This window comes from Callospermophilus lateralis, chromosome 3, assembly GCF_048772815.1.
Source record: "Callospermophilus lateralis isolate mCalLat2 chromosome 3, mCalLat2.hap1, whole genome shotgun sequence".
Classification (NCBI taxonomy): domain Eukaryota; kingdom Metazoa; phylum Chordata; class Mammalia; order Rodentia; family Sciuridae; genus Callospermophilus; species Callospermophilus lateralis.
The window spans coordinates 77,119,127-77,146,870 of NC_135307.1; the positions used below are offsets into that span (position 1 = coordinate 77,119,127).

General features: G+C 35.8%; 1 protein-coding gene across 1 annotated transcript in view; it reads right to left on the reverse strand.

Moving 5' to 3' along the window:
* Positions 1–26,414, reverse strand: part of Styx (serine/threonine/tyrosine interacting protein) — a 33,643-nt gene extending 7,229 nt beyond the window's left edge. The window contains exons 1-9 of the mRNA XM_076848378.2: positions 26,084–26,414; positions 11,093–11,125; positions 9,576–9,629; positions 7,317–7,414; positions 4,989–5,049; positions 4,468–4,504; positions 4,030–4,069; positions 3,895–3,945; positions 2,346–2,418 (exon numbers count right to left, since the gene is read on the reverse strand). Coding sequence (XP_076704493.1) covers positions 2,346–2,418; positions 3,895–3,945; positions 4,030–4,069; positions 4,468–4,504; positions 4,989–5,049; positions 7,317–7,414; positions 9,576–9,629; positions 11,093–11,125; positions 26,084–26,140 — 504 coding nt within the window. The 5' untranslated portion in view covers positions 26,141–26,414. The remainder of the gene's footprint in view (positions 1–2,345; positions 2,419–3,894; positions 3,946–4,029; positions 4,070–4,467; positions 4,505–4,988; positions 5,050–7,316; positions 7,415–9,575; positions 9,630–11,092; positions 11,126–26,083) is intronic.
* Between the last annotated feature and the right edge of the window lie 1,330 nt (positions 26,415–27,744).

Below are 27,744 nucleotides of genomic sequence, written 5' to 3' on the forward strand. Positions count from 1 at the left end.
CACTGGTTTGTGATATATAGGGGTATATCATGCTACATGCGACCATCATGTACTTCCCTAATAGGAATCTAAAACAATGGGACAAATCAATCATAGAACAGAACTTCTAAAACAATAAACTGAAATATATCATGTCTTGTAATGAGTTGATTATCTCAGATAATCATATACAAAGAGCTATTATAAAACCTATGAGGAAAAAACCAATAACCTGATTGAAAAAAAAAATGCAAAGAATACCAATAACCAGTTCACAGAAAATAATCTGAATATGGAAAAAGAGTCCCAAATTCATTAATTCAAAGGAAAGTCAATTAAACAAGGAACTGTTACCTTTACCATTATGATGGCAGTGCTCAAAAAATCTGATAAGAACATTTATGGCTACTGTTGTTTACAGGAAGAGAAAGCAGCCACTACTTGCTTCCTGGTTTACATTATTTCATCCTTTTTAGAGACAATTTGGCAATATCTATCAAATTTCAAATATTTATAATCCAACAATTCCATTTCAACCAATTATCTCACAGGTAAATTCACAGAATTATAAAAAAAATGCACCTATTAGGGTATCTTTACAATACAGTTTATCATCATGAAAGGTTAGAAACAATCCAAAAACTCATGAATAAGTAATTCATTACATATATGGTTCACAATCTGCTTAACAACTGGAGCAAGTTCTAAGAAATGTATTGTCAGGTGATATCATAGTTTGGGGTTTGGTTTGGTGGGGGATGAGAGGTGCATAGTTACTGGCAATTAAATCCATGGGCACTCTACCACTAAGCTATAGCCCCCCCATCCCTTTTTAAAAATTTTACTTTGAGAGATGGCCTCCTTAATTGTCCAGGCAATTGCCTCAGCTCCAAGGTGCTGACTCTACAGACTTTCAATAGCATACCCAGCTCGTTAGGTGATTTCGTTGTGGGAACATCAGTGTACTTACACAACCCAGATGGTATAGTTTACTATATCCCCAAGTTATGGGGTGTGTGTGGAGGGGGAGGGTGGTATATACCTAAGTCTCAAAGTCATGATGATCAAAAGATAAATCAAAGGCAAGAGAACACTGAAATCAAGATGTGTGAGACTGCTTATGGCATATACATACTATTTTATAGTAAATTGTAGCAGCACACTAGTTTTCCACCAGTATCACCACAAACATGTGAGTGAAGTGTTGGACAACACTGTTATGATGGCTATGAAATCACTAGGTAATAGGAATCTTTCAGATCCATTACCGTCTTACAGGACCATCATCATATGTGCAGACCATTGTTGATCAAAATGTTATGTGGCCAATGAATGTATATTATAGAAATATCTTCAATATTCATTACTAAGAGATTTACTTCACATTATATTCTTAAGCATTGCTGAGTTTTTAACCATAAGTATATATTACTCTTTCAATATAAAAATTTGTTTTAAAAAATGCATTTTTTAAAGAACAAGGCAAAAAGCAAAGAAATTTACAGTTAGTATATCTGCCCATGTCTCAACAAAATCTGAAATAACATGGAAGATACAATACATGTAAGGGAAAAGGCTGTTATATTTAATTTATAGGTTGACTATACCTTACTCAAAATGTTTAGATTCAGAATAGTTTCAGATTTCAATGTTTGGGATTTTAGAATATTTGCATAAGACTTCACTGGAATCTCGAAACTGAGTATGAAACAAATTCTGAATATTAAAGGATTTAAGATTTTCAAATTAGGGCTGTTCAACCAGTACTGAGTCAAAATAATCTTATGACCTGTGCATGATCAAAATACAGGAAAAAAAATACATTTTTAATAAAAATTTTTTTTTAAATATCTTTTTAATAAAAGATATATTTTTAAAATATCTTTTATTAGTTGTTCATGGACCTTTATTTACTTATTTATAAGTGGTGCTGAGAATCGAACCCAGTGCCTCGCACATGCTAGACAAGCGCTCTACCACTGAGCCACAACCTCAACCCTAGATATTTTTTTTTTAATATTTTAGTTGTAATTGGACACAATACTTTTATTTTATTTATATATTTTTATGTGGTACTGAGGATCAAATCCAGGGCCTCACACATGCTTGGAGAGCACACTACCGCTGAGCCACAACACTAGCCCCTTAATGTTAGATTTAACAATGTGTCTTTAATTCCATTTTCTTGATAACAGCACCTTTAAAAATATATTTTCAAACAGAGGTGTAAACTTGAACAATAATCAAATTAGTGAGGTTATGCAAACTCCAAGCACCTAAAAAGTAAATTCTACAACTGAATTCACAGATTCAGATTTTAACTATTATATATTCTGAATGCCATAAAGAAGAGAGAAATTAGTTACCTGAAGTTGATGGACAAATCCAGCATTTGGATTAATACAAAATCTTCTTTCTTGGACATAAGCAAATGCATCTCTTAAAAAACAGAAAAAGAAAATTAATGTAATGTTATTATTTAATTGTTTGAACATTTCAGAATTTATCAAAATATCTAAAACTTTCCCTAAATAGGAAATCATAACTATATAATTAACACATTGGAGTAGTGAGTCAACAGTGGAAAGAGCACAGTCAGACTAAATATCATAATCGCTTTGCTAATCTACAATATGTTCTAGGTGTTCAACTTCTCTAAGCTTTATTTTTCTCCTTGGTAAAATGAATATTAGGATACTTATTTTGGGGAACCTATGTCAAGACAGGAGGAGCTTATGCATTTAGTACACATGCTCAAAATATTACCACTGGTTAAATGAGAAGTTAACTCCCCTGAATTGTGAGGATTAAATGAGATAAAAGAGCCTATAATAATATTGGACACAATAGAATCCATGGAAGTTATTTTCAATATTAATAATATTACTGATAAGAATCCAAATAGAAAAAGAACATATACATTAACATATAAATGAAATTCTTTTAATTGAATCTTTTTCAATTAAATAAACAAAAGCATTTAAATTCAAATATTTCCTTAGACCTGATACTTTTAAGCAAATGTTTATGTTTAAGCATGAAATGGAAGTGGCACTGATAACAAGATTTCTACCTTGCACAAAACAGAGAAGTGTACTTTATACACTGGTTAGATATTTGCTTTTTTTGGGGTCAAGACGGCCATTTCCTTTGAAAAATCTATGTACTATGCTGGAAAAGATGACTTTTAATAAGAAATACTACTCTGAGGGTCGGGGTTGTGGCTCAGTGGTAGAGCACTTGCCTAGCACGTGTGAGGCACTGGGTTGAATCCCTGGAACCACATAAAAATAAAAACAAATAAGGGCTGGGGAGGTAGCACGCTCGCCTGGCATGCGTGCGGCCCGGGTTCGATCCTCAGCACTACATACAAACAAAGATGTTGTCTCCGCCGATAACTTAAAAAAAAATAAATATTAAAAATTCTCTCTCTCTCTCTTTAAAAAAAATAAAATAAAAAATAAATAAAAACAAATAAAATAAAGGTATTGTGTTCATCTATACCTAAAATAAATAAATAAATATAAAACAAATACTACTCTAATTATAGGTGCTACAAATAATTCTTAACTTATTAATAAAACATAATAAATTAGCCTTTTAAACAAGGCATCCACTAACATATGTGTCCAAGAGTTTTTAAACTTGAGATTAACCCATTCCCTAGTGGAAAGTAAGTAGTCTTGTTCACTATTTCATCTATAATGTTACCTTGACTTCTTAAAATCATAGTATTAGCTCTATAAACCACAAAAACATTAGCCTAAGAAAATCTATACAAGTAGATGAATTAGGTTAAGAGAGTAACCATGGGCTATAAGCTACTGCTTATCAAATATAAATATTAGAGAAAAACATGTTTACTTCAAACTCACGACCATAACCACTAAGCTTCATTTTAACATACTTTCTTACCTGTATTTTACTCCAAATGTTTCCATAATATATGCAATAACAAAGGCAGCACTAAAGACAGAGAAAAGAAATTTAGAAAACACAACTCATCAATCAACTATTAGAGGAAAAAAAAGATTATCTCTAACTCCATACCTTCTGGAAATCCCTGCATTTCCATGGACAAGAACTTTTCCTAAAAAAATAAGAACTAGTTATTTTCTTAGGAAAACACAAGTCAGCAGCTAACATATATTGAAACCACATATCAAACTACAGTAAATCTTTCCTTAAACATTTTAGGTCATATACATGCCACCTGAATATTTATTAATTTTCAAATCTTCTACTGTACAGAAAATACCACAGACTTTAAAAGAAATTTAAAGCTCAAAAAGAATTTGACACTAGTTCTAATAAACATGTTTTTAAAACCCTATCCAAATGAACAAGTATATGGGAAAATATAAATTTGGAGACACTCTATTATATATAACCAAAACTACCTGAATTTAAGGTAAAAACACACTAAAAACTTACTTTAACAAATAATTTCCTAAAAATAATTAGCTTAATGAAAGAAACATTATTTACCTCCAGTTTGTAAGCTCCCATCAATAAATTCCTTACTCTGAAAGCAAAAGACAATGTCATAATAAAGCATGTAAAAATGACATAAAATACAGTGAAACAAAATGAAATCTGAAAACAATTTCCTGTAATTTTTTTTTGATAATGGGGAACTGAACCTAGAGATGTTTTTCTACTGAGCTATACCCCAGTCCTTTACAAATTTTCTACTTTGAGACAGGTTCTCACTAAACTGATGGGGATGACCCCAAACTGGATACTCTCCTGCCTCAGACTCCTAAGTAGTTGGATTATAGGCATGCATCAAGGTACCTGGCTCCTGTTATTTTGCTTGAATAAAAAACAATTAATTTCTTAATTCATGAATTTCCAAAATAATATAAATATAACTATTACAAGTTTCAAAAACTGTAAAGGAGCTAAAAAAATGTGAACGAACAATTTATTTCCTTTCAAAAATAATCCTACAATTTTCAGTCAAAATGAAGTTAAATTTTAATGATATTAAAATATATGATACCTACCATAGGGAAAAAACGTATGATATTTTCAACTGGATTATCTGCAATATCCAAGACTAAATATCTGAAAATAGAATATTTTATGATAAGCACACTTTCAGGTAAAGCTCTTTTATTTCTAAAGAAATTAACTTTGAGTATTTCTTTGTAATTATGAAAAGAATACAAAATAATTTTCAATGTATCATATTTCTAAGAACAGGTTGATAGATATTGCATGACAGTAGAGCACTTAAAGCCTTAAAAAACATATTCCTTAAAAACATGTTAACATTTCTCTTGATACTTTAGTACAAAAATTTTGTTAAAACAAAAATGTCACAATCAGGAAAGAAATTTTCCTTTAGATCACAGTGGATCTAGAAAATAAAGACAAAAACATGTCCATAATTCTTACTATTAGCCTTCTATTTCTACCAACTTTCTTAAGACCAGAAGATTGTTCTCTGAATGACTCTGTGATCCTTTCCCCAAAAAGACAAAGAATATTTCAACAGGAGCCCAATGTCTGAAAAAGGCAGACAACTACCCACTATCCCCCCACCCCCCGCAAAAAAACAACAAAAGGCAGCAATCTGACGGAATCATGAATCAAAAATTCAATGTTTTAACTAATCTTCAGTAAAATAAAACACAATGAAGAACACACCTATCCTGGAATTTCGGTTTATTTATTTATTTTTTTGGTACCAGGTATTGAACCCAGAGGCACTTAAACACTGATTCACATCCCCACCCCTTTGTAAATTTTTTACTTTGAGACAGGGTCTCACTAAGTTGCTTGGGCCTTGCTAAGTTGCTGAGGCAGGTTTTGAACTGAGATCCTCCTACCTCTGTCCCCTGACATGCTAGGATGTGTGCCACAACATGGGGCTTTGAATTTTACTTTAGAAAACCTTTAAAATAAGACCATATCAACATGCTAAGTTTATTCTATTTTGTGAAAACTCTCATCTCTAACATATCCAAGGTCGCTTCTTTGTAGGTAACTAAATTATGAAATTAGTTTTATAGGTCTCTTTTGATAGAAAAATTATAATTCTTCAACGATCCTTTAGGTGGTAACAATTTCAAAAAAATTCTGGCTTTAAAACAGAAAGGTTAAATCCCAAGATCCAAGGAATATCCAATGTATAAAACCGAAGGATTCCAACAACGACTGTATCCTAAAAGTAATTCTGCAGACCAAATTGTGGATACCATTTTGAATATGTCAAATATCTATGAATACACATAGACAATTTTATTCTTTTTTTGGTTACATATTATTTTATTGTATGTTTATAAACTATGTTTTACAGTATCTTGGTATGGATATTCAAATGCTATAGTAATTTTTATAAAGAATAAAGCAGAGCATAATAGAATTTTAAAAACCACTAGACTTATCAGAAGATACATGAAAAAGCCAAATTAAAACTGAATGAAACACCATTTTTACTCTGTTTTAAAATTCTCTCTTGGTATAATTCTGTCTTAGTGAAATACAGAAAAGACACTCTTAACACTTAACAGTGGGACTATAAATTAATACAACTCACTGGACAGCAATTTGTATTATATATCAAATTTAATCTGCTCATATTCTTAGATCCAGCAATTCTACTACTACAAATGTATTCTATTATATTCATATATGAATTAAATGATATATACAGGGATAATCAATATACAATATCTATATTTACATCTACATCTATTTCTATGAAAGTCTGGAAACAATCTCAATGTCCAAAAACAAGAGATTGGTTGAATAAATTTTACTATAGCCAGATGATGGCTTTGTAAGTACTGATATGAAATACTCTTAAAAGTATAAAAAACAAAAGTTTATAGTAATATGCTTGTATAAGTTAACATATAATCTGAAAGAATACTCAAGGAAGAGGTAACAGTAGATATATCTGGGAGGGAAACAGTTTCTAGGAGAAACAGAAACAGTATACAGAAACCTCCTCTTCAGTATACATTTTTTAAACCTTTAAAACTTTGCATCATGAGCATGATTTAAATATTTTAAATAAAGTTTGTTTCAAAAATTATGTATTGTATGCTCCATCATTACAAAACAGATATATATAAGGGCTGGGGCTACAGCTCCATGGGAGAGTGCTTGCCTAGCACATGTGAGGGACTGGGTTCAATCCCTAGCACCACATATAAATAAATAAAATAAAGGTATACTGTCCATCTACAACTATAAAAAAAAAGAAAGAAAAAATATTTAGATAGATACATACAGAAAAAAGTCTGATTGTGTAATAAACTTATAGGAACTATACATGTTTATTAACCTTAACATTTTTTATAAATCATAGCAATACTTCTTACCTAAATAATTGTTGAAAGTTTGGTTTAATAAAGTTTGCTTCAATATTTTGTCGTATACAAATTATATGGGTTATTCCATGTTTCTGTAGTATAGGTAGCTGTAAAAAATAAAGAGACAGGAAGAAACACAGTATAATTACCTGAAAATTTACCTGAAATGATCAGCAAGACAGTTTGATGATTCAAGGATAATGTCCTGAAAAGGCTAACATGGATATTTTATATATATAATTCTAGAGCTTCATAGGATGCTAAAGACAATTTACTTGGAAAACAGATTAAACAGTGGTTAAAAGCATGGGGTTTAAAGTCATGAGAGTCAAAACTAGAAATCCAGCTCTGCTAATGACCTGTATGCTGTAGCTCAATTCCATCACGTGAGAATGAGGAAAATATTACCTATTAACTAAACAGTGTTGAGAATTATGTAAGGTAATAATTTTAAGAAAGCATAATAAGTAAGTTCAATAATTATTTGTGGATGGGCACAGTTCCACCTACGTGTAAAAAAAAATTTTTTTTGGTTTGATACTAAAGATCGAACCCAGGGGTACTTTACCACTGAGCTACAGCCCCAGCCCTTTTTATTTATTTTGAGACAGGCTCTCACTGAGTTGGTTAGGAGCTCACTAAATTGTTGAGACTGACATTGAACTGACATCGAACTTGCTATCCTCTTGCCTCAGAAATTACAGATATGTAACACCATGCCTAATCAAAAAAATAATTATTTGATAAATGAGCAAATTATGCTGGCATGAGGAATCAAAATAACCTAAACTTTCTAACACCTTTGAACAATAATAATTCATGGCAGAAGTCATGAACTGAATGTTTCTGTCCCCCTCTTCAGATTCACATGTTGAACCCCTTGCTCTCAAAATGTTGAACCCCTTGCTCTCAAATGGTTAAACATATTAGGTGGTTAAACATCTGGGAGTTAACTAGGTTTAAATGAGGGTAGAACTTCCAGGAGAGATTACCATCCTTACAAGAAAAAGAACTAAGAACTCTCTCTATTGGCAATGCAATGGTATTGCAAATAGGAAGGGATCTGCAAGTTAGAAGAGAGCTCTCACTAGAACTGGATCATAGTGGCACCATGATCTCAGACTTATGAGAATTATGAGAGCTATGGTATTTTGTTAGAGCAGCCCTAATTAAGGTAATGATTTTCGATGTTAATTTTATACCAAATTTTCTCATGTCAGCATAGACTAGAGTTCAATTATCTTTGTATTTCCTGAACACATCCTGAGTTACTGGACAGGAGGTGTTTGGTAGGATTAATAATTAACCAATGTTCAATATTTACATTTATGTCAACCTCCAAAATGAATTCAATATTCATTCCTTTGTTTACACTTGATGATCTTTGGAGTTTTCACATCAACTCTATTTATATGAGAAACTACAAGCGGACAAAAGCTTGCTTTAACAAGATTTGAAGGCATATTATACTATTAATAGGTAAAGAAAACCTTATCAAAATAGAACTCTTACGTATGTAATAGCAAACAGTATTTTATATTTTTCAGTGGATTTGCTTATATAAAGCAGGTTTTGACCGTATAACTACAAACAATAGAATTTCTTTTTTCTTTTTTGTGGTGCTGGGGATTAAACCCAGGGTCTTATGCATGCAAAGTTAGCACTCTACTGTACTCCCAACTCAAACAATAGAAAAATTTGACAAAAAGAAATAGTTTACTAGTTACCAAGAGCCTAAATCTGTCTCTTATATACTAGGAAACACATATTCCTACCCTTGATGGAGAAGGGTTAACTAAAATCTTAACCCATTAAGTTCCAAGTTTTCAATTTTACAAATATTTCAATAAAACCAACACAGGTACATTAATATGTTGGAAATAATAATCCAGAGCTCATATATTACAATATTCAATGGGCAAAATGGATTTTAAATTTTCTGATTTTGGGATTTAATTATATCTCATACAATTACAGATGTCAAATATTTTCAGAAAATAAACAAGTTATTAAGAGTCAATTTGGTAAATCTTTAAAACACACAGATTTCATGAGAAAAATATAATAAAAAAACTCTGTTGTGATAAAACACTTGAGAATTACTGGCCCAGTAAAACTAGGAATGAGGCAGGTACTACAGAGTGACAACAACTATTAACAGATAGTATTTGTCAATGTTCTCTAAAAGAAAACTCTTATTACTAAAAAAATTACCCAAGAAACATAGGTTTTTAAAGTCTCTTGATGAACCTAACCTAAAGTTCATACCTTGCTTTTCATAGCAGAAGAATATGGGCCTAAGAATAATCCAGGTAAAATTTCCTAGGGAAAAAAAAAAAATTAACATTAGCAATTTAAGTCTATACCAAATATGTGCCACAAATATGGATTTGTGGATTTTTTTTCATAATTGTTATAATAATTTGCTTAAAAGTTTATTATTTAGGGGGCATTTCCTAACCACATGGAGCAAATGATTGGGAAGAGAAATGCAGATGTGCTTTATAATGTCAAGTGAAACATCCCAAGTTTAAATCTAGGTTTGAAAAGTCATGTATTTACATTTTCAGTGCTTTTTATAAGCAGCTTGGGTAGGATTAGTTCACTGATTGTTGCCTTTTAGATGAATGAGATCTCTTTAATTTTACTTCTATTCTCTGCTCTAGTCAGAAACAACAGGTATAAAACAAATCTGGAATTACACAAAGCCTTAGTCAAGAAATCAAAAGCAGCACAAGATAGATTAGCACTATTATCTATAGTTAGTACAAACACACTCATTATGATTATAATTATTTGTATATAAGACTTATTTCTCCTACCAGCTTTGTATTGGCAGGAATTATATTTTACTCATCTTTGCATTCTACAGCAGTAAGCAAAATGACTCATATCTACTTACATGTATTTAAAAAGTGAATTTTTATTAGGAGAAAAGGTGATAGATTTTTAGAAGTTAAGGGATTCCAAGGAATGAGAGACATCACTTGAACCTGGGGCTGATAGAGTTGGCTGCAAATATTAAGAAATACAAAAGAAAAGGAACTGCTATGAACATTAGCTACCTCTTTAATTCATTTCAAACTGAAAACATTCTACTAACTCTTCTGGAAAACTTAGCTATGCGTGTTGAAAAGAAATCAGATACAAAAATGAATAACTTTAAAAACTGAATATGCTTTATGGTTAACTCTCCTGAAATTATATAAACTAGACCGAAAAAGCAAACTGCTTTCAAAAGGAATACAAATATTGTATTCCATTCTTTTGTTCTTTTTCTTTTTTTTTTTTAAATTGTGGGTAGACACAATATTTTTATTTTATTTATTTATTTTTATATGGTAATGAGGATTGAACCCAGTGCCTCACATGTGCTAGGTGAGCACTCTACTACTGAGCTACAACCCCAGGCCCTCTAATTAAACTTATACATATGTTACTATGTTCCTGATTGTAATTTAAGGAAGAAAGGTAAAAATTCACTTCCCATATTCAAACTAAAAAATTTAACTGACACATAAAAATTGTATGTATTTATGAGATTATGTACCATGTGATTTAAAAAAAATATACAGTGTAATATTCAAATCAAGGTAAACATATCTGTGATTCTCATCTCTGTAAGAGACAAGATTAATCTTACCTATTTAACACAGTTAGGATTTATAGTACTTAATGATAAGCCTATATAAGCCATGAGCCAGCAGGTTTCAAATCCTTTGTGAAGGAAGGTTATTAAATAATAATAACATGAGTTGGCTTGAACAAAGAAAAAGTTGTCATACCTGCATCTCTCGTCTCATAGGGTAGGTCCACTCCTTAAAAAGAAAACACAAGAATAAAAGTAAATACATGGAAACTGCCACCCAATTAAAGGCTGAAAATGTGACATCCAAGAATGTGGGGTTTTGACCATTAAATAATAAAAAACAGTCTATAGGACTGGGGATGCAGCTCAGTGGTAGAGGACTTGTCTAGAATGTGTGAGGTCCTAGGTTTGATCCCAGCACTCATACACACCCAAAATCTATAAAAACAGCAAATATAGTAGGTGACAGAAATCAGATCACTGCATGACTATGGTTGGGTGGGGTAGGGAATGCCTAGAAATGAATATAACTTTTCCTGTTGATAGAAATACTTACATTGATAGTGGTAGTAGTTACTAGCATGAAAACTCATGCAGTTGCACACTAAATATATATTACACTCTGTAAATTTTATGCCTATTATAAAAAAATAATCTCACAAAACGCAAAGGAAGGGCAATTAGACTAACCCTCACTTCTCAACTGCAAGATTGAAGACAGGAGTAATTCATTCAAAACAGGCAAGACAAAATAATATCAAGAATATATGCAGGCTGGGATTGTGGCTCAGTGGTAGAGCATTTGCCTGGCAAGTGTGAGGCACTGGGTTTGATCCTCAGCATCACATATAAATAAATTAAATAAAGGTATTGTGTCCATCTACAACTAAAAACATTAAAAAATATATGCTCAAAAAATCATCTTTCAAGAACAAGAATACTGGCAGACACTTATTAAAGGAACATTTAAAAGATGTTCTTTGAGGGGCTGAGGTTGTGGCTCAGCGGTGGAGCACTCGCCTAGCACTTGTGGGGCCCTGGGTTGTGGCTCAGCACCACACAGAATGTGAATGAGTAAAATAAAGGTATTGTGTCCAACTACAACTAAAAAATAAATATTAAAAAAAGATGTTCTTTGAAAAGACAGTATCATTGTTTCTATTTTCTACTTCTACTTTAGATAAAAGAACCTTAATTCTGAGTGCAGATAGTCTGAATCCAGAGTTCATTCTCTTAATCACTACACAATACAACCTTTCAGTGTAAGAGGGAATTTTATGGAGAACATATGTAAAAAAGTATTGACTACACAAAATAACAATGATTTGTGAGGACAAACAAAATAGAAATAAAAATGTCATTTCCAAGCCATAAGAGGAGGAAATGTTATCAAATTGAATGTTCATTGCCTCCTACCCCAGTACTGGGAATTGAGTCTAGGACCTTATGTATGCTAGGCAAGCACTCTACCAATAAACTACATCCCCATTCCTTTATTATCTATACAACTTTATTTTGAGATAGACTTAGAGTCTAAGTTGCCCAGGTTGTCTTCACAGTTGTGATTCTCCTGCCTCAGCCTCCTGAGTGGGATTACATAGCTGTGACACAATACCTGGTTTAACTGCCTCTTTAATTTACCAATATGCTAAGTATTCTTTTTAATAAAGAAAAGTTTTTAAAACTCTGGCCAAAGATTCTGCACCCTTTAGTCATGGTACCCCTAATATTAAGTGCCTTATGAAAAATATGCACACAATTGATGTGTATTAAGGAGAACCATAACACTAGATTCTATTGATCATTTTCAAAAGATTTTCAAGTAGTCTAATGGACAGCTTTATCTTCATAAAGCAATTTGAGCTATGAGAAGAAAGACAATTAAAGAAATGTATACTTTTTTGAGTTTGCCTAAAATGAAATCACTAATTTTGTGATTGAGTGTAATCAAAGTAAAAAACAAACAACCACAAAAAACTGTGACACTTATACAAGTATTGTAGGAAATATTTGTGTAGGGGAGGGAAGACTTTTTCTCTACCCTCTGAGGATATGAAAACTGTCTATGAAATTAACTGTTAATAAGCAGATTAATAGGAGGAAAGGTACACAAAATTTATTACCATGCATGGTAGTAAATACCAAAGCACCAGTGAGACTTACGAGCATATATACCCTCTTCCTAGGAGAAGAGAGTTAGGGGGATGTAGACAACAAACTTTGGAGAGTGAATGATTTTCAGGAAAGATGAATGGGCCCTTAGAAGGATTTATGAAAATTTGTGATAAAATCTGTCTGGATATGGTGTTGATTTCTTCTCCCCTAGTATGTTAATCTTCCATAGTTGATCGCACTCCCTGGGTGGGAACTGATGACAGATAATTTCCTTTTGGAGGACATATCCATAGTAAGACATGAGGAGTTCAGAGAAAGCCTCTCCCCACATTTGTAGTTTTTCAAGTACCTTAATTTAAACTCAAAGTAAAGCAGCATACTTTTGGAACAGCATTTCTTGAACTTATTCAACTTGGCAATGTGCAGGAAGGAACTTAAACATTTAGGATAGAATACAAATTTTCTTTTTATATAAATTTGTATGCAAAAGCAGATTTCAGAAAGATTCTACCTTCCCATAAAGTTGCAGGCAACAGAATGTGACAGACTATCTCTGTATTTCATTCAAAAAATGATATAGGAGTAAAAAACAAGTTGTATGAAAATTATCACTATTTACAGAACAGATTAAGTATGTAGCTTTATATGGGGAAAATCAGGCCTTGCTGTAATACATGCAGTTCTTTTGAAATACAGAAAGCTTTCCTTTCAGGAAATTTTCCTTTCAGAAAATTTTATTTAGAACCACTCTTTTTTTAAAAAATATTTATTTATTTATGTATCTTTAGTTTTAGGTGGATACATTAGTTTTTTTTTTAATGTGGTGCTGAGGATCGAACCCAGTGCCTCATGCATGCTAGGGGAGCACTTTACCACTGAGCCACCACCCCAGCCCCTAGAACCACTCTTATTGCCAAAATTGAATCCTGAATTTAGAGATCACCCTCTTTATTGCCCTAACCCTGTGCTGTAGTTTGGATATTGCTTGGTGTCTCCCAAGGTTCATATGTTGAAATTCATATCCACAAGGTGGAAATTTAATCCCTCTGTGGTGTTTAGAGGTGAGAGCTTTTAAAAGTGACTGTGTTTAGATAAGGCCCCTAAGATTGAATCCTGAGGAAGAAGAGAACTGAAGACAGTCTGATAAACACACATATATTCTCTGTTCTTTGTCACAATATGCCCTGCACCACTCGGGGATTTTGCCAGCAAGAAGGTCATGATCAGATGCAGTACCCTGACCTTGCCCCTCCAGAATCATGAGCCAAAAAATAAACTTTTTTTCTTTTAACTTACTAGTCTATGGTAGTGTTAATGGTGATACAACATGGACTAAGACACTCTGTGATGTTGGTCTATAGTGGAAACCTTAAACATGCCTTGGTTACTCATTCTCCTAGGGTCTTTTTTGTGTGTGGGTGGAGTTGGGGATTGAGTCCAGGGCCTTGTGCATGTGAGGCAAGCACTTTACAACTGAGCCATATTCCCAGCCCTCTCCTAGGGTCTTTACCATACTAGATCAAGATTTTTTAAAGGTTATTCATGCTCATAGTTTTGCTCTACCAGAAATCCATTTGTCTGAATATGACTATATTACTAAGACTTGTCTGTATCACACTCCTTCTTTCTTTTTTGTGCATTAGGGCTTGAACCGAGGGCCTACCACATGCTAAGCAAATACTTTAGCACAGAACTACATCCCTAGCGCTTAAAAATTTTTTTTTTTTCCCTTTCAGTACTGACGATTGAACTCGAGGGCATTTTACCATTGAGCAAAACTCCTAGCCTTTTTTTATTTTTCATTTTGAGACAGGGTCTTGCCAAGTTACTCAGAATGGCCTCTAATTTGTGATGCTCCTGCCTTAGCCTGAGTAGCTGTGATTATAGGTGTGCATCAGTGTGCCTGGCTTAATTTTTATTTTGAGACAGGGTCTCACTACGTTGCTCAGGCTGCCCTTGAACATGTTCTTCCTATCTCAGCCTCCTGAGTAGCTAGGATGTCATGTCCTATCACATCTAGACAGTCACACTCATTCTTAATCTCAACCTACCCAGGCTGTTCCTAAAATCCATCCATTTACAAAGTATAGTATTAAGTGCACCAATGAAGGACATTAGCCATAACCATTAGATAAAGCATAATTCTTACCATCAGATGGATTAGATGAACTAAAGTGTGTAAATTTTAGAAATGTCAACACAGAATTCAAATTTTACATAGGTGGAAAAGAGGAGGAGCAGTTCTGGCTAGGGGTGGGGGAAGAAATCAGAATACCATACCTGAGCTGGGACATTTATCAAAACAGAAAACAGATTATATGCTTAGTCTCTCTCTTCCAAAAATGGTAGACCCTTCCAGAATAAATCCCTTTTCTTTAGTTCCTACATGTAACTGAGCCTGTGCTTAAATCAAAGAACAAAAGGGGATTTTCACTCAAATAAAATGAGATCAGGAGGAACACAGAGTCAGAACAGCATTCAATTAAGAGACTTTTAAATCAGTGATTTTGGGGGCGTACTAGAGGAAGCCAAGGGTGCTTTACCATTGAGCTACATTCCTAGTTCTTAAGTTATTGGGGGACTCACTAAGTTGCTGAGGCTGGTCTTGAACTTGCCATCCTCTTGCCTCAAACTCCGAGTTTGCTGTGAATACAGGGTGTTCTACTACACCCAAATGAAATTTAATAATTTTTGAATTATAAGACCCATCCAGTTAAGAATTGTAATGCAAAAATAAATAAATTAAAAAAAAAAAAAAAAGACCAATCCCGGGCTGGGGATATGGCTCAAGCGCTAACACACACGGCTGGCATGTGCAGGGCACTGGGTTCGATCCTCAGCACCACATGAAAAAAAAAATAAAGATGTTGTGTCCACTGAAAACTGAAAACTAAATATTAAAAAAAAAAATTCTCTCCTCTCTCTTAAAAAAAAAAAAAAGACCAATCCAGATATAAAACTGATTTGCTTAAAAACTGGTATTATAAGCTATTCTTTTTTTCTTCCTTGCATCTAGTAGACTCTTGATACAAATAAGACTATACTGTCAAAGCCAGTCAAGATTCATATTTGTTAAATGTCTGGTATATAATAACAGACAGGACAGTGGCAAATAAGATAGGAACTGAATGGTAACTAAACTTCCTTATGAAAGGTTCAGTCTATCATAGAAAATAGACTAGACCAAAATTTTCGAGAATAACTTTTACAAAAGTATTCAAAGTACAAAGTTCAAGAATCACAGTCTATGGAACAAGAGTCCCCTGTGTTTCTTCTTTGCTAGCAAAGTAATAAACCTTTTTCCTTTTTCTCAAGACCTTGTCTTTGTTATTGGATTGGCGGCCAGGACAAGGACCAAACCTTGGGGTACAAATGTGGCAAGCCAGCCAGTAGCCAAGAGCAGCTCCTACTCCAGCTCTCTTGGGCAGGTCTGGCGCTCTAAGTGACCCTCACTTCCATGCTAAGGATTCATGGTGCTAGTGAGTTTGTTGAGAGCTAACCGCTGGAGAAGTTGGGAGATGGTATGAGTTTGCCTTGGACCGAACCAGAGGAGCTGTTCCTGTGAGAAAAGGGAGGGACTGAGGGACCATTCCAGAAGCTGCAGAAGCTCTTTTTTGCTTAAGGGAACTCCACCTTCTCTCCCAGAACTGCACAATTTGTTCCATCAGTTGCTCTACTTTGAGAAAAAGGAAACCGAACTCAGGAAAGTCATGACAACTTTGGTCATTTGGCCGAGACCCTTGATTCTACACATCTGATCCCTCTTTGTAGGGACATGTGTGATGCCACTGGTGCAGAAGTCATGGTTAAGTGGGAGTTGGGAACTTGGAATTTTCCCTATCTGGTCTGTCTGTTTTAAAGGTTCCTGTCTTTTGGCTATGGTTTGGGAATTCCCTCTGGTTGTCTGTTTCATTTGAATCTGTTACCATCCCCTTTAAAGATATGGCCAGTACTGCATCGATTCTATAGTAGTCTCTTGAGAAAGTTCTTGGCTGGTCAATTTAAAGGTTCCCATCTGTTGGTATGGTTTTGGGGCTTCTCTCTGGTTGTCTCTGTTTCTTTTTGTATAGTCTTGCAATTGGAATTGATCTGTCAGAAGTAAAGTCAGTTGAAGAATGGGCCCCCTATGAGTCTAAGATAATATTTTATTGTAACAATCTGTCTTTTAAATAGCTTTCTAGATTACTGTATAATCTTGCAGTTGTAGTTGGTCTGTGAAAGGTAAAGTAAGTGGAAGAAAATTGTATGTGCAGGTCTGCTTTAAAAGTTCCTGTTTATCAGCCCTGGTTCTGGTGATCCTTTCATCTTTTTTTTGGGGGGGGGTCCTGTTACTGGCCCTTTAAGACATGGACCATGCTGCATTGATCTTGGCTAGATGGGCTACCTAGCGGGATAAGACTAAGAGAAAGACAGTTTGCTATAATACAATCTGGCCTTTAAATGGTTTTTCTGGCTTATTAGACAATCTTGAAGTTGGTCTGTCAGGGATAAAGTATATGAAACAGATTCTATATGTACAGACATTTATGAAGTTGCATGATAAGGGGTCTGAACTGTCAGGAACTAAGTTGAAGGTAGCAAAAGGCACTGCCCCTGGTGTGCATGGATAGCAGGTCACCAGAAAAAAGGGTTAAAAGATTTAAATCTTTTAAACCCAGTGCAGACTCTCCCAGCACTGTTTCTTTTTCTTTTTTTTTTTTTTTACTGGGAGATTTTTTTTTATTATTATTTTTTATTTTTTTTTATTGGTTATTCAAAACATTACAAAGATTGCAGAATCACATCGGTTACACATCCACATTTTTACATAATACCATAATAGTAACTGTTGTATTCTGCTACCTTTCCTATCCTCTACTATCCCCCCTCCCCTCCCCTCCCATCTTCTCTCTCTACCCCATCTACTGTAATTCATTTCTCTCTTTATTTTTTTCCATTCCCCTCACAAACTCTTATATGTAATTTTGTATAACAATGAGGGTCTCCTTCCATTTCCAAGCAATTTCCCTTTTCTCTCCCTTTCCCTCCCACTTCATGACTCTGCTTAATGTTAATCTTTTCCTCCTGCTCTTCCTCCCTGCTCTGTTCTTGGTTGCTCTCATTATATCAAAGAAGACATTTGGCATTTGTTTTTTAGGGATTGGCTAGCTTCACTTAGCATAATCTGCTCTAGTGCCATCCATTTCCCTGCAAATTCCATGATTTTGTCATTTCTTAGTGCTGCGTAGTACTCCATTGTGTATAAATGCCACATTTTTTTTATCCATTCATCTATTGAGGGGCATCGGGGTTGGTTCCACAGTCTAGCTATTGTGAATTGTGCTGCTATGAACATCGATGTGGCAGTATCCCTGTAGTACGCTCTTTTGAGGTCTTCAGGGAATAGTCCGAGAAGGGCAATAGCTGGGTCAAATGGTGGTTCCATTCCAAGCTTTCCCAGGAATCTCCATACTGCTTTCCATATTGGCCTCACCATTTTGCAGTCCCACCAGCAATGTATAAGAGTACCCTTTTCCCCACATCCTCGCCAGCACTTGTTATTGTTCGACTACATAATGGCTGCCAATCTTACTGGAGTGAGATGGTATCTTAGGGTGGTTTTGATTTGCATTTCTCTGACTGCTAGAGATGGTGAGCATTTTTTCATGTACTTGTTGATTGATTGTATGTCCTCCTCTGAGAAGTGTCTGTTCAGGTCTTTGGCCCATTTGTTGATTGGGTTATTTGTTTTCTTATTGTTTAATTTTTTGAGTTCTTTGTATACTCTGGATATTAGGGCTCTATCTGAAGTGTGAGGAGTAAAAATTTGTTCCCATGATGTAGGCTCCCTATTTACCTCTCTTATTGTTTCTCTTGCTGAGAAAAAACTTTTTAGTTTAAGTAAGTCCCATTTGTTGATTCTTGTTTTTAACTCTTGTGCTATGGGTGTCCTATTAAGGAATTTGGAGTCCGACCCCACAATATGTAGATCGGAGCCAACCTTTTCATCTATCAGACGCATAGTCTCTGATTTGATATCAAGGTCCCTGATCCATTTTGAGTTAACTTTTGTGCATGGCTAGAGGAGGGGATTCAGTTTCATTTTATTGCATATGGATTTCCAGTTTTCCCAGCACCATTTGTTGAAGATGCTATCCTTCCTCCATTGCATGCTTTTAGCCCCTTTATCGAATATAAGATAGTTGTAATTTTCTGGATTGGTTTCTGTGTCCTCTATTCTATACCATTGGTCCACCCGCCTGTTTTGGTACCAGTACCATGCTGTTTTTGTTACTATTGCTTTGTAGTACAGTTTGAAATCTGGTATTGCTACACCTCCTGATTCACACTTCCTGCTTAGAATTGCTTTTGTTATTCTGGGTCTTTTATTTTTCCATATGAATTTCATGATTGCTTTATCTATTTCTACAAGAAATGCCGTTGGGATTTTGATTGGCATTGCATTGAACCTATAGAGAACTTTTGGTAATATTGCCATTTTGATGATGTTAGTTCTGCCTATCCATGAACAGGGTATATTTTTCCATCTTCTAAGATCTTCTTCTATTTCTCTCTTTAGGGTTCTGTAGTTTTCATTGTATAAATCTTTCACCTCTTTTGTTAGGTTGATTCCCAAGTATTTTATTTTTTTTGAGGATATTGTGAATGGGGTAGATGTCCTCATTTCCAGTTCAGAAGATTTGTCGCTGATATACAGGAATGCCTTTGATTTATGCGTGTTGATTTTATATCCAGCCACTTTGCTGAATTCATTTATTAGCTCTAGCAGTTTCTTTGTAGACCCTTTTGTGTCTTCTAGGTATAGGATCATATCATCTGCAAATGGTGATAATTTAAGTTCTTCTTTTCCTATTTTTATGCCTTTAATTTCTTTCGTCTGTCTAATTGCTCTGGCCAGTGTTTCAAGAACTATATTGAATAGAAGTGGTGAGAGAGGGCATCCCTGTCTTGTTCCAGATTTTAGAGGGACAGCACTGTTTCTTAGCCTGGCCCCAGGCAGCCACAGATCATCTCACTGTGGGTCAAGGACACCAGTATTAAACTGGGGGGAAAAATCCCAGAAAAGCTGCCTGGGCTGTAGAAAATAGCCAAAGAAAAGCTGGTCTTTGCCCTGCTTTTCAGCCCCTTTTGCCCCTGGGGGGATGGAGACTTCCGCCTCGACAATATGGTAGCAGGTTCCAGCACTGTCAGTTTATGACCTAAGGACAAGAATAGCTTCCTCTTTTAAGATCTAACAGGAGACCCCATTTGACCAGGGATATTATTCACTGGGGCAAAGAAATTCTTGCACTTATGGTATCCCATGAAACTAAATGCCTGGGAAGACTGGCAGAATAAATAACTGCATCCAGAGGTGGGGGGGGGGGGACAGAAATTAAGGCCAACTTGTGTTTTGTAGGCAACTTCTGAAAAGGGATCTTCAAGAAAGCCTAAAAAAAAAGGATGGAAAGGGCCTCCTCCTTTGCATATCAACATGCTCAGTATAAGAAAAAGGTCCAAAAGGAGCCTCTGCATACAACTGACAGTGGGGAACTCAAAATTGATGTCACTGTGATAATGATAATAGAGACAGGTCAGGCTCAAAAATATCCTGTGCTCCAACCCCTGAATACAACCTAGGAGAAAAAAGATTAAAGCAGTTTTGTTTTGTTTTTTATATGATGAATTATCCAACTCTCTCCTGGGATGAAATCTGTTGTGTAAATTAGAAGTACAGATAACATTCATAAGGTCTGTTTCAGAATAGGAATTTAAGAAAGGGTCCAAAACTAGAAAGATAAAATAAGGTATGGACATACACTGATCTGCTCTATCTATTGAGATAATTTTATTGTATTTTTTAGGTTTTATTACTTAGGGAAACTAAGTCTTAAAGGAATTAAGGCTTGTACCTGTTTTAAAGTCTTAAATGATTACTTTGTAACTGGTTAAATAACTGTTATTTAGATTATAACAATATAGTTGATACCCTAAATATATGCAACTAGGTACATGTATACAATTGAGAACTATCTAAGTCTTAGCTAAGTTTTATGTAAAAGTTTATGAAATGAAAGTTTATGTAAGTTTACTGGAAAGATAATAAGTAATCTCTTTTATATATCGTATTTGACATGGAAGGGCTACACTGTCATTTTAAGACCTGTCTTATATCTGTTTGCTTTGGCTGAGTCAATTTCTGATAATTAACACTGTTTGCTAAAAGTTACAAGAGAGTTAAGGCTATCCTTTGATTTTTGTTAACCCATTCAGACTTGTGATTATTACTACTGTATACTCTGGATCCTAAATTGTAAGTCTCAGTTTCGCATGGAAATAACAAATTTGGTTTGTATTTATTTGTGTTTTTGATGTTTTATAGTTGAATAAAGTAACCTGTTGTTAATGTTATAATACACACACACACACACACACACACACACACACATATATAATTTTGTTACTCTTCTCACTGGAATTAGAATTTAAATGTATTTTTGGAAGAAATCACTGTTGAAGAAATCACTGTTTTCCTTCTTTAGATAGGAACAAGGTCAATTGACCAACTTGGTCTTAAAATACCTGACAGGAGAGTACAGCCTAAAAGCAGAGTCTTACATGGACATTTAAAAGGAAAAGCAATGTTTTTTTTAATGTAACTTAAGATGTATACTTGTATCAGTCCTACCAACAGTAAGTAAAGCTGGAGGCTATAAAGGTAAGGTTTTGTGGAAGAGTGCCTAATAATACTAATTACAAAAGGTACAAATTTGTCCTGAGTTAATTTGAGTATGATTTCATAGACCTACAAATCTTCCTAACCTCTTATATTGAATTTGACCTGTTTTTCACTAAGATTGAGTTACTGCCTTTATGGTTTTCAGAGACCGGCTAAAATACTAATTGTTTACAAAAAAAAAAAAAAAAAAGTAATGCCTTGCTGTCTTTATTTTTGCCTTAGCATGATCTCTGACCTATATATGCCTTATCCAGTCACCTGCCATCTACCCTGTGGATCTCTGGATTGCTCTGATGCTGAATGCCCTTAACTGTCCACACCCTACCTGATAAAGAACAAGGACTTTGGGTTACCTCCTCCCAACTTTGCCCCCCTTTAGCATGAAGTAGCTTGGAGATGTTGCCCACTTTCCATAGAAATAGAACGTAGAAATTGACAGTGGGGAATTGTAACAGGTGTTCTCTCGGATGCACTGACTATATCCCTTGTGGCTTTGAAACTTACATTTTTTTTTCCTTCTTTCCCACTCTTCCCTAAACTTCTCCTCCCTGGTCTTCTTTTCCCTAACCTTCTCTTTCTTAATCTCTCCTTTCTATTCTCATTTTCTCTAAATCATCTTTATAAAAGCCCCCTATTCCTGTGGATGGGCAGAATCACAGCCTTTGGGATAGGAGTCCCCTGTGTTTCTCTTTTGCTAGCAAAGCAATGACCTTCTTTTTCCTTTTTCTCAGAAGAATAAAAAAAGCACAAAATGCTACTTACTTTATCTGGGAGATAACTATTCTGGGGGGCAAGGAAAAGGGTTTTGTCTGGACACAAAAAGTTTCTCTGAAGAAATGTTGCCTAATTCTATGCCAAGTTAAACATTTAATTAATTAGGTGAGGGCAAGGAGGGTGCTGGCAGCCATGGCAGGAGAAAACAGCAAATGCAAAGGTCCTGAGTATGAAAATTATAGCACTTCAGGAACGAAGAAATCATGGGCACAAAAAAGAAAGAAGCATGGGAAGAGATGTTCATGAAGTTAAAGAGATAAGCAAGTACCAGACCACACAAGACGGTGCAGAGATGTCAAGGGTTAACTCCAGTCTCAAAACAATGGGAAATCATAAAAAAAAAAAAAAAAAAAGTTTAAACAGAGGAATAACAATTATTTTGCAAACTGATGTACTACACAGTTAAATTTTTGCTAGCATTGTCCTATGTAAAGAATGCCTAACCTGGGCTGGAGCTGTGGCTCAGCGGTAGCAGACCTGCCTGGCATGTGTGAGGCACTGGGTTAGACTCGCAGCACCACATTTAAATAAATAAAGGTCTAAAAACAACTAAAAAATAAAAATTAAAAAAAAGATGCCTAACCAATTTCTCAAGAAATTTGGAAGTAATATTCTTACAGGTATGAGAAAATCAAAGCTATCATAGACTGATCACATTACCTATTAAAAACATTCACTAAAATTTACTTGAATTTAATTTTTTATCAAATCAAGATTTGGATTATAATTGAGCTTTCTATGTAGTGCCTCCTATGTGGAACAGTGCCAGCTATGCACCCTAACTACATAAGACCATTTGACACTTTACATATCACACTAGGAATTAGGAAGTTAATATTCTGCTTATTAGCCAGTTTATTATGATTATATGCTTCTGTTCAATGGTTTATTTATATGGCCTTTATTTATATTTCTGTCAGCTCAAAAGCACACTCCATCTATAGAAATGCTATGATTTTGGTGGGAAAGATACCAACAATAAACTTAAGCATCTTTGCCAAGGAACTGGGAAAATAACTAGACTGTGCCCCTTGTAGAATTCATCCCTTTCTGGCTATAGTAACTGATCCACAGAGCATGCACATGACCTAAATTGGGCCAATTCTCTAGGTTCCAAATACAAAAAGATAGAAGAGAAGCACTCTGATTCTTCCATGAGTAAGCTTTTTAAGCTTATGACACCCCAGAGCAGCTGACAACCAAGCTCTACACCTTGAAGAAGTCATAGAGAAAGCAGAGACTCACAAGAGGCAAAGGTAGTTATGATGCAGTATAATATGTGGGGTTTTGTTAAGTCCCTGATACTAGCTTATACCACTACCTTTTTGGATTCCAGTACTTTTCCTTTGTTCAATTTAGTCTGAGTTGGTTTTTGTTACCTGCAATCAATATAGATCAAACATCTAATGATATAAAGTTTGAACTGGCTTTCAGTAGACAATATCACTGTCAACTAGGCTCTAAGCATCAACCTCCTGTATAAGAAGAAATACATAGGATTCTTGGGCATATTCCTCCATAAAAACCCTTTAATTTTCCTGATAGTGTCTTTTGTTATTCATAATGCCCCCCCTTTTTTATTGGTGCATTACAATAATACATAATAGTGAGGTTCAATCTCAATACCACTATCTTTCCTTTCCCTCCCTGGCCTATTGCTTGCTCTACTGCCACTTGTGATCAAAGTTATACTAATAAACTGACTTAAGGTGGGGCCCCTGAGGTGGGGGAGGAGCAGTGCTGATCATCAGAAAGACTACATGATTAGGGCCTGCAGAACTTTTAGCTTAATCCACTAACTTCTGGGAAGTTAGTGGATTAAGGTGGAAGGCAGCTGAAGATTAAACTCTGCGATAAATCTTGAAGGAATACTGATGATCTAGGTTGGTGAACAGGGGTGTCAAAGAGATGGTGTCCTCTTCCTTCATACCTTGCCCTAGGTGTCTCTCTGTTCCAGGATCTATATCCTTTGTAATATCCATTATGATAAACCAGTAAATACATTTCCCTGAGTTCTGGGAGCCATTCTAGCAAATTAATTCTACTTGTAATTGGCATCTGAAATGAGAAGGATAGAAGCAGTCTTGTGGGCCTGAGCCATTAAACTGTGGAATCTAATCCTAAAATTACAGGATACCCAGGTGATGTCTGCCAAAGAAATGATGTGGAGAAAAATCCCCCAAAAAACTGATAGAGAAAACAGCATGTTTTCAACAGTACCCCTACAGGAAAGAAGAAAGGTGTATTCCCAGTAAGAATTTATAATTTTTTCAGGGGTTAGACATATTATATACACAACAAAAGATTAAAAGCCAATTCTGAGGATTAGGGCAGGGAAAAACTGCAATGTATTAAAAACAATAGGAATTAAGAATTAAGATTCCAAAGTCCTCTTGTGTTTTGTGATATGATATTAGCTTGATAAGACTTTTTCAGTCAACTGCAATTTCTTTAAATTGGGAATGCGGTACATTTTTTCTAAAGTTGTCTGAAGCACTGACATAACTGCATTATTTTGAGGCTATAAAATCATACTCCTCATATTATTATATGTTAAAAAAAAGTGTAATTTAATTTTTCTTGGGTCTTAAAACATGTAGTTCTAAGCATCACTACCACAAGCAAGGGAGCCCTCCAAATTAAAAAGTGAACACCAAGAATGAGTATCTGTAATAAATCAAATGTTCTCCTAACGAAAGGGGGCTTTATTTTCCCAATTACCTATAATATACTTAAAACTCCAGGAATTTTAGACTTCTTTCTTGTTCCTACCAAAGATAACTGAGATCCTTATCCTGTTAGAATTTAACTCCAGAAAATTCTAATAGTTTCCAATACCATAAAATATTTGCAACAGATGGAAAAAACAAATCCTAATACAAACTTTAGGCAAGAAATAGGGTGGAGTAAAAAGAACCCCGAATCAGGATATCAGGAGACCAAAGTATAAACAATTTTACTCTCAATATTAACTTTTCTCTAAAGGCAATACTTCTGATTAAATGAGCTAGCTTTGTGATATTTTATTCTCTTACTCAGTTTTTTGTTTTGTTTTGTTTTTGTTTTTCCTAAAAACAAATAAATATTTTGGGAAACTATTTGAGGACGCACTCCCAAAGTATAGGCCCCAGGTCTATCCCACGTGTGAATCCATGTGTCCCCACAGTGAATAGTTGACACCGGAGACATTTCTCAAGCTGAGATTAAAAACAACTTTACCCGTCGCTTAAAAAAAGAAGAGAAGAGAAAAAGGAACAAAGCTTTCCACTGCTCTGGCAAAAATGATGAACCTTACTCCGACTAAATCCTCAAACACCGAGTCCGGGGGATCAGGGATTGCTTTTCCTCATCCCATCACGGTAAGTACACCAGACGCTACCCGCCTACCGGGTCTCCGGAGGAGACAGAACTGGTCAGAGCCGTGACTCTGAGATGGAGGTCCCGCCAGAGGTCCCGGGACGCCCTCGGAGGCCACGGCGCTCCCACCGAGGTGGAGGCTGCGACCGCTGGGGCCTGGGGTCGCACCTCGGCCAGAGCCACGGGGGAGGCCTGTGCGCGGCAATCGCCGGACAGACTTACCTCGGCATCTTCTTTGCACTGTGGGAGGGAAGGGAACTCCAGCTTCACGTCCTCCATGGTCCGGACCCGCGGGCTGGTGGGTGGGGTGGGAGGATGAGTTACCCTGCCGGCCAGACCCTCGGGCTGGCAGTGGCGGCGAAAAGAAAGAGGGCCGGTGGAGCGTAGGGTTGTCCGATGGGCGGCGGCTCACAACTAACAGACTAGAGGGTCGCAGTGACTCCTGTGGCGGCGGCGGCGACAGTGAGGAAAAGGTGGGCTGTGCGGCTCCCTCCCAGCCGCCATGCTGCTGCTGTCTCCCTCCCCCAGTCTCCGCGCCCCCCTAGCAGCCCAGGATCCGGCACTGGCTCGAGCCCTACAACCGTCTCCTCTCCCTCCTCCACCCCCACCCACGCCGCCCTAGCCAATCCCTGCCCACGCTCTCCTACGGCCCGCCCTCCGCCGCCGCCAGGTGTCAGCGCGCCGCCGCCCTGCCCCGCCCCTTCGCGAGAGCGCAGACGTAAGGGGCGGGGCCTCGGGGCGCTCGGCCATGGCTAGGCCCGCGTGGAGGGACGGGCTGCAGTGGGAGGGGGCGAATGCAGGCTCAGGGTAAGTAGAAGATCAGAACCAGCCCTGCCTCTGCAGACAGGACGCAGGTCCCCTTACAGTCAACATATCCTACACACCAGAAACTGGCACCCAAAAGGAGAACTAGTTGCTCCTCTCAGAATTCTGCATTTCGTGGTGAAGTTATAACCCAAACTGTAAGAGTTCAAGTTCATGTTATGCTGCACAGAAAAAGAAACACCTGTCACCTTTAAACAAGTAATTAGAATTGTGGACTTACAAGAATGCTAGGGAATATAACTGTTTACCTACAAAAATCCCAAAAATGACAAATAGAAAGTCATTGGAAACGAAACAGATAAATTCACCCTCAATAGATTATACATAATACTGTAAGGTTTCTCCCTTGATAATATTAAACTACTTGACTTCAAGAATCTTTTAAAAAGGAGTTTCCGCTAAAGTTAATATCACATTGTTAATAAGGGTTAGGTATACACTTTCTCTGGGCCTAGGGAGATACTACCATCCTTTTTGTTTTAAACAGATTGATGGATCCCAGGGTAGAAAAGCAAAGATTTATACATCTCAATGTAGATGTATAAAGATTTATAAAAAGATTTATAAAACTACCACCAGCATAAAAGTAATTAGCCAAAATTAACAAAATGCCATTCACAATAGATAAAAGTGAAAGGATTACAAGAAAATTGACTTAGACCGACCCTTGCATTCTATTACTTTTTATAGTCATATGTATGCAATGCACTGCCCATAGACGGAACTGTTGAGCAATTTGAGTGTTACATGGCCAGCCTGAGTGTCTCATGTTCCCAATCACCATATAAACTGTTCTCCACCTTTAAATATTATAAAAGGCACATAATACCCTCCCAGTACTGTATTTAAATTGAAGAATGCGTTTATAATTAACCAGGCCATTTATCATCACTTCTTTAGTGTTTGTAAAACTGAAGTTGTCTTTTTTAAAACAGCAATTTTAATTATAATCTAAATTAATCCCCAAAGATGATTTCCTTGTTTAATGTTAAAATTTTATTGCCAGATACGAGAAAAAAAATTGTACATAGGTAACAGAACTTTTGAGCATTTCTGAC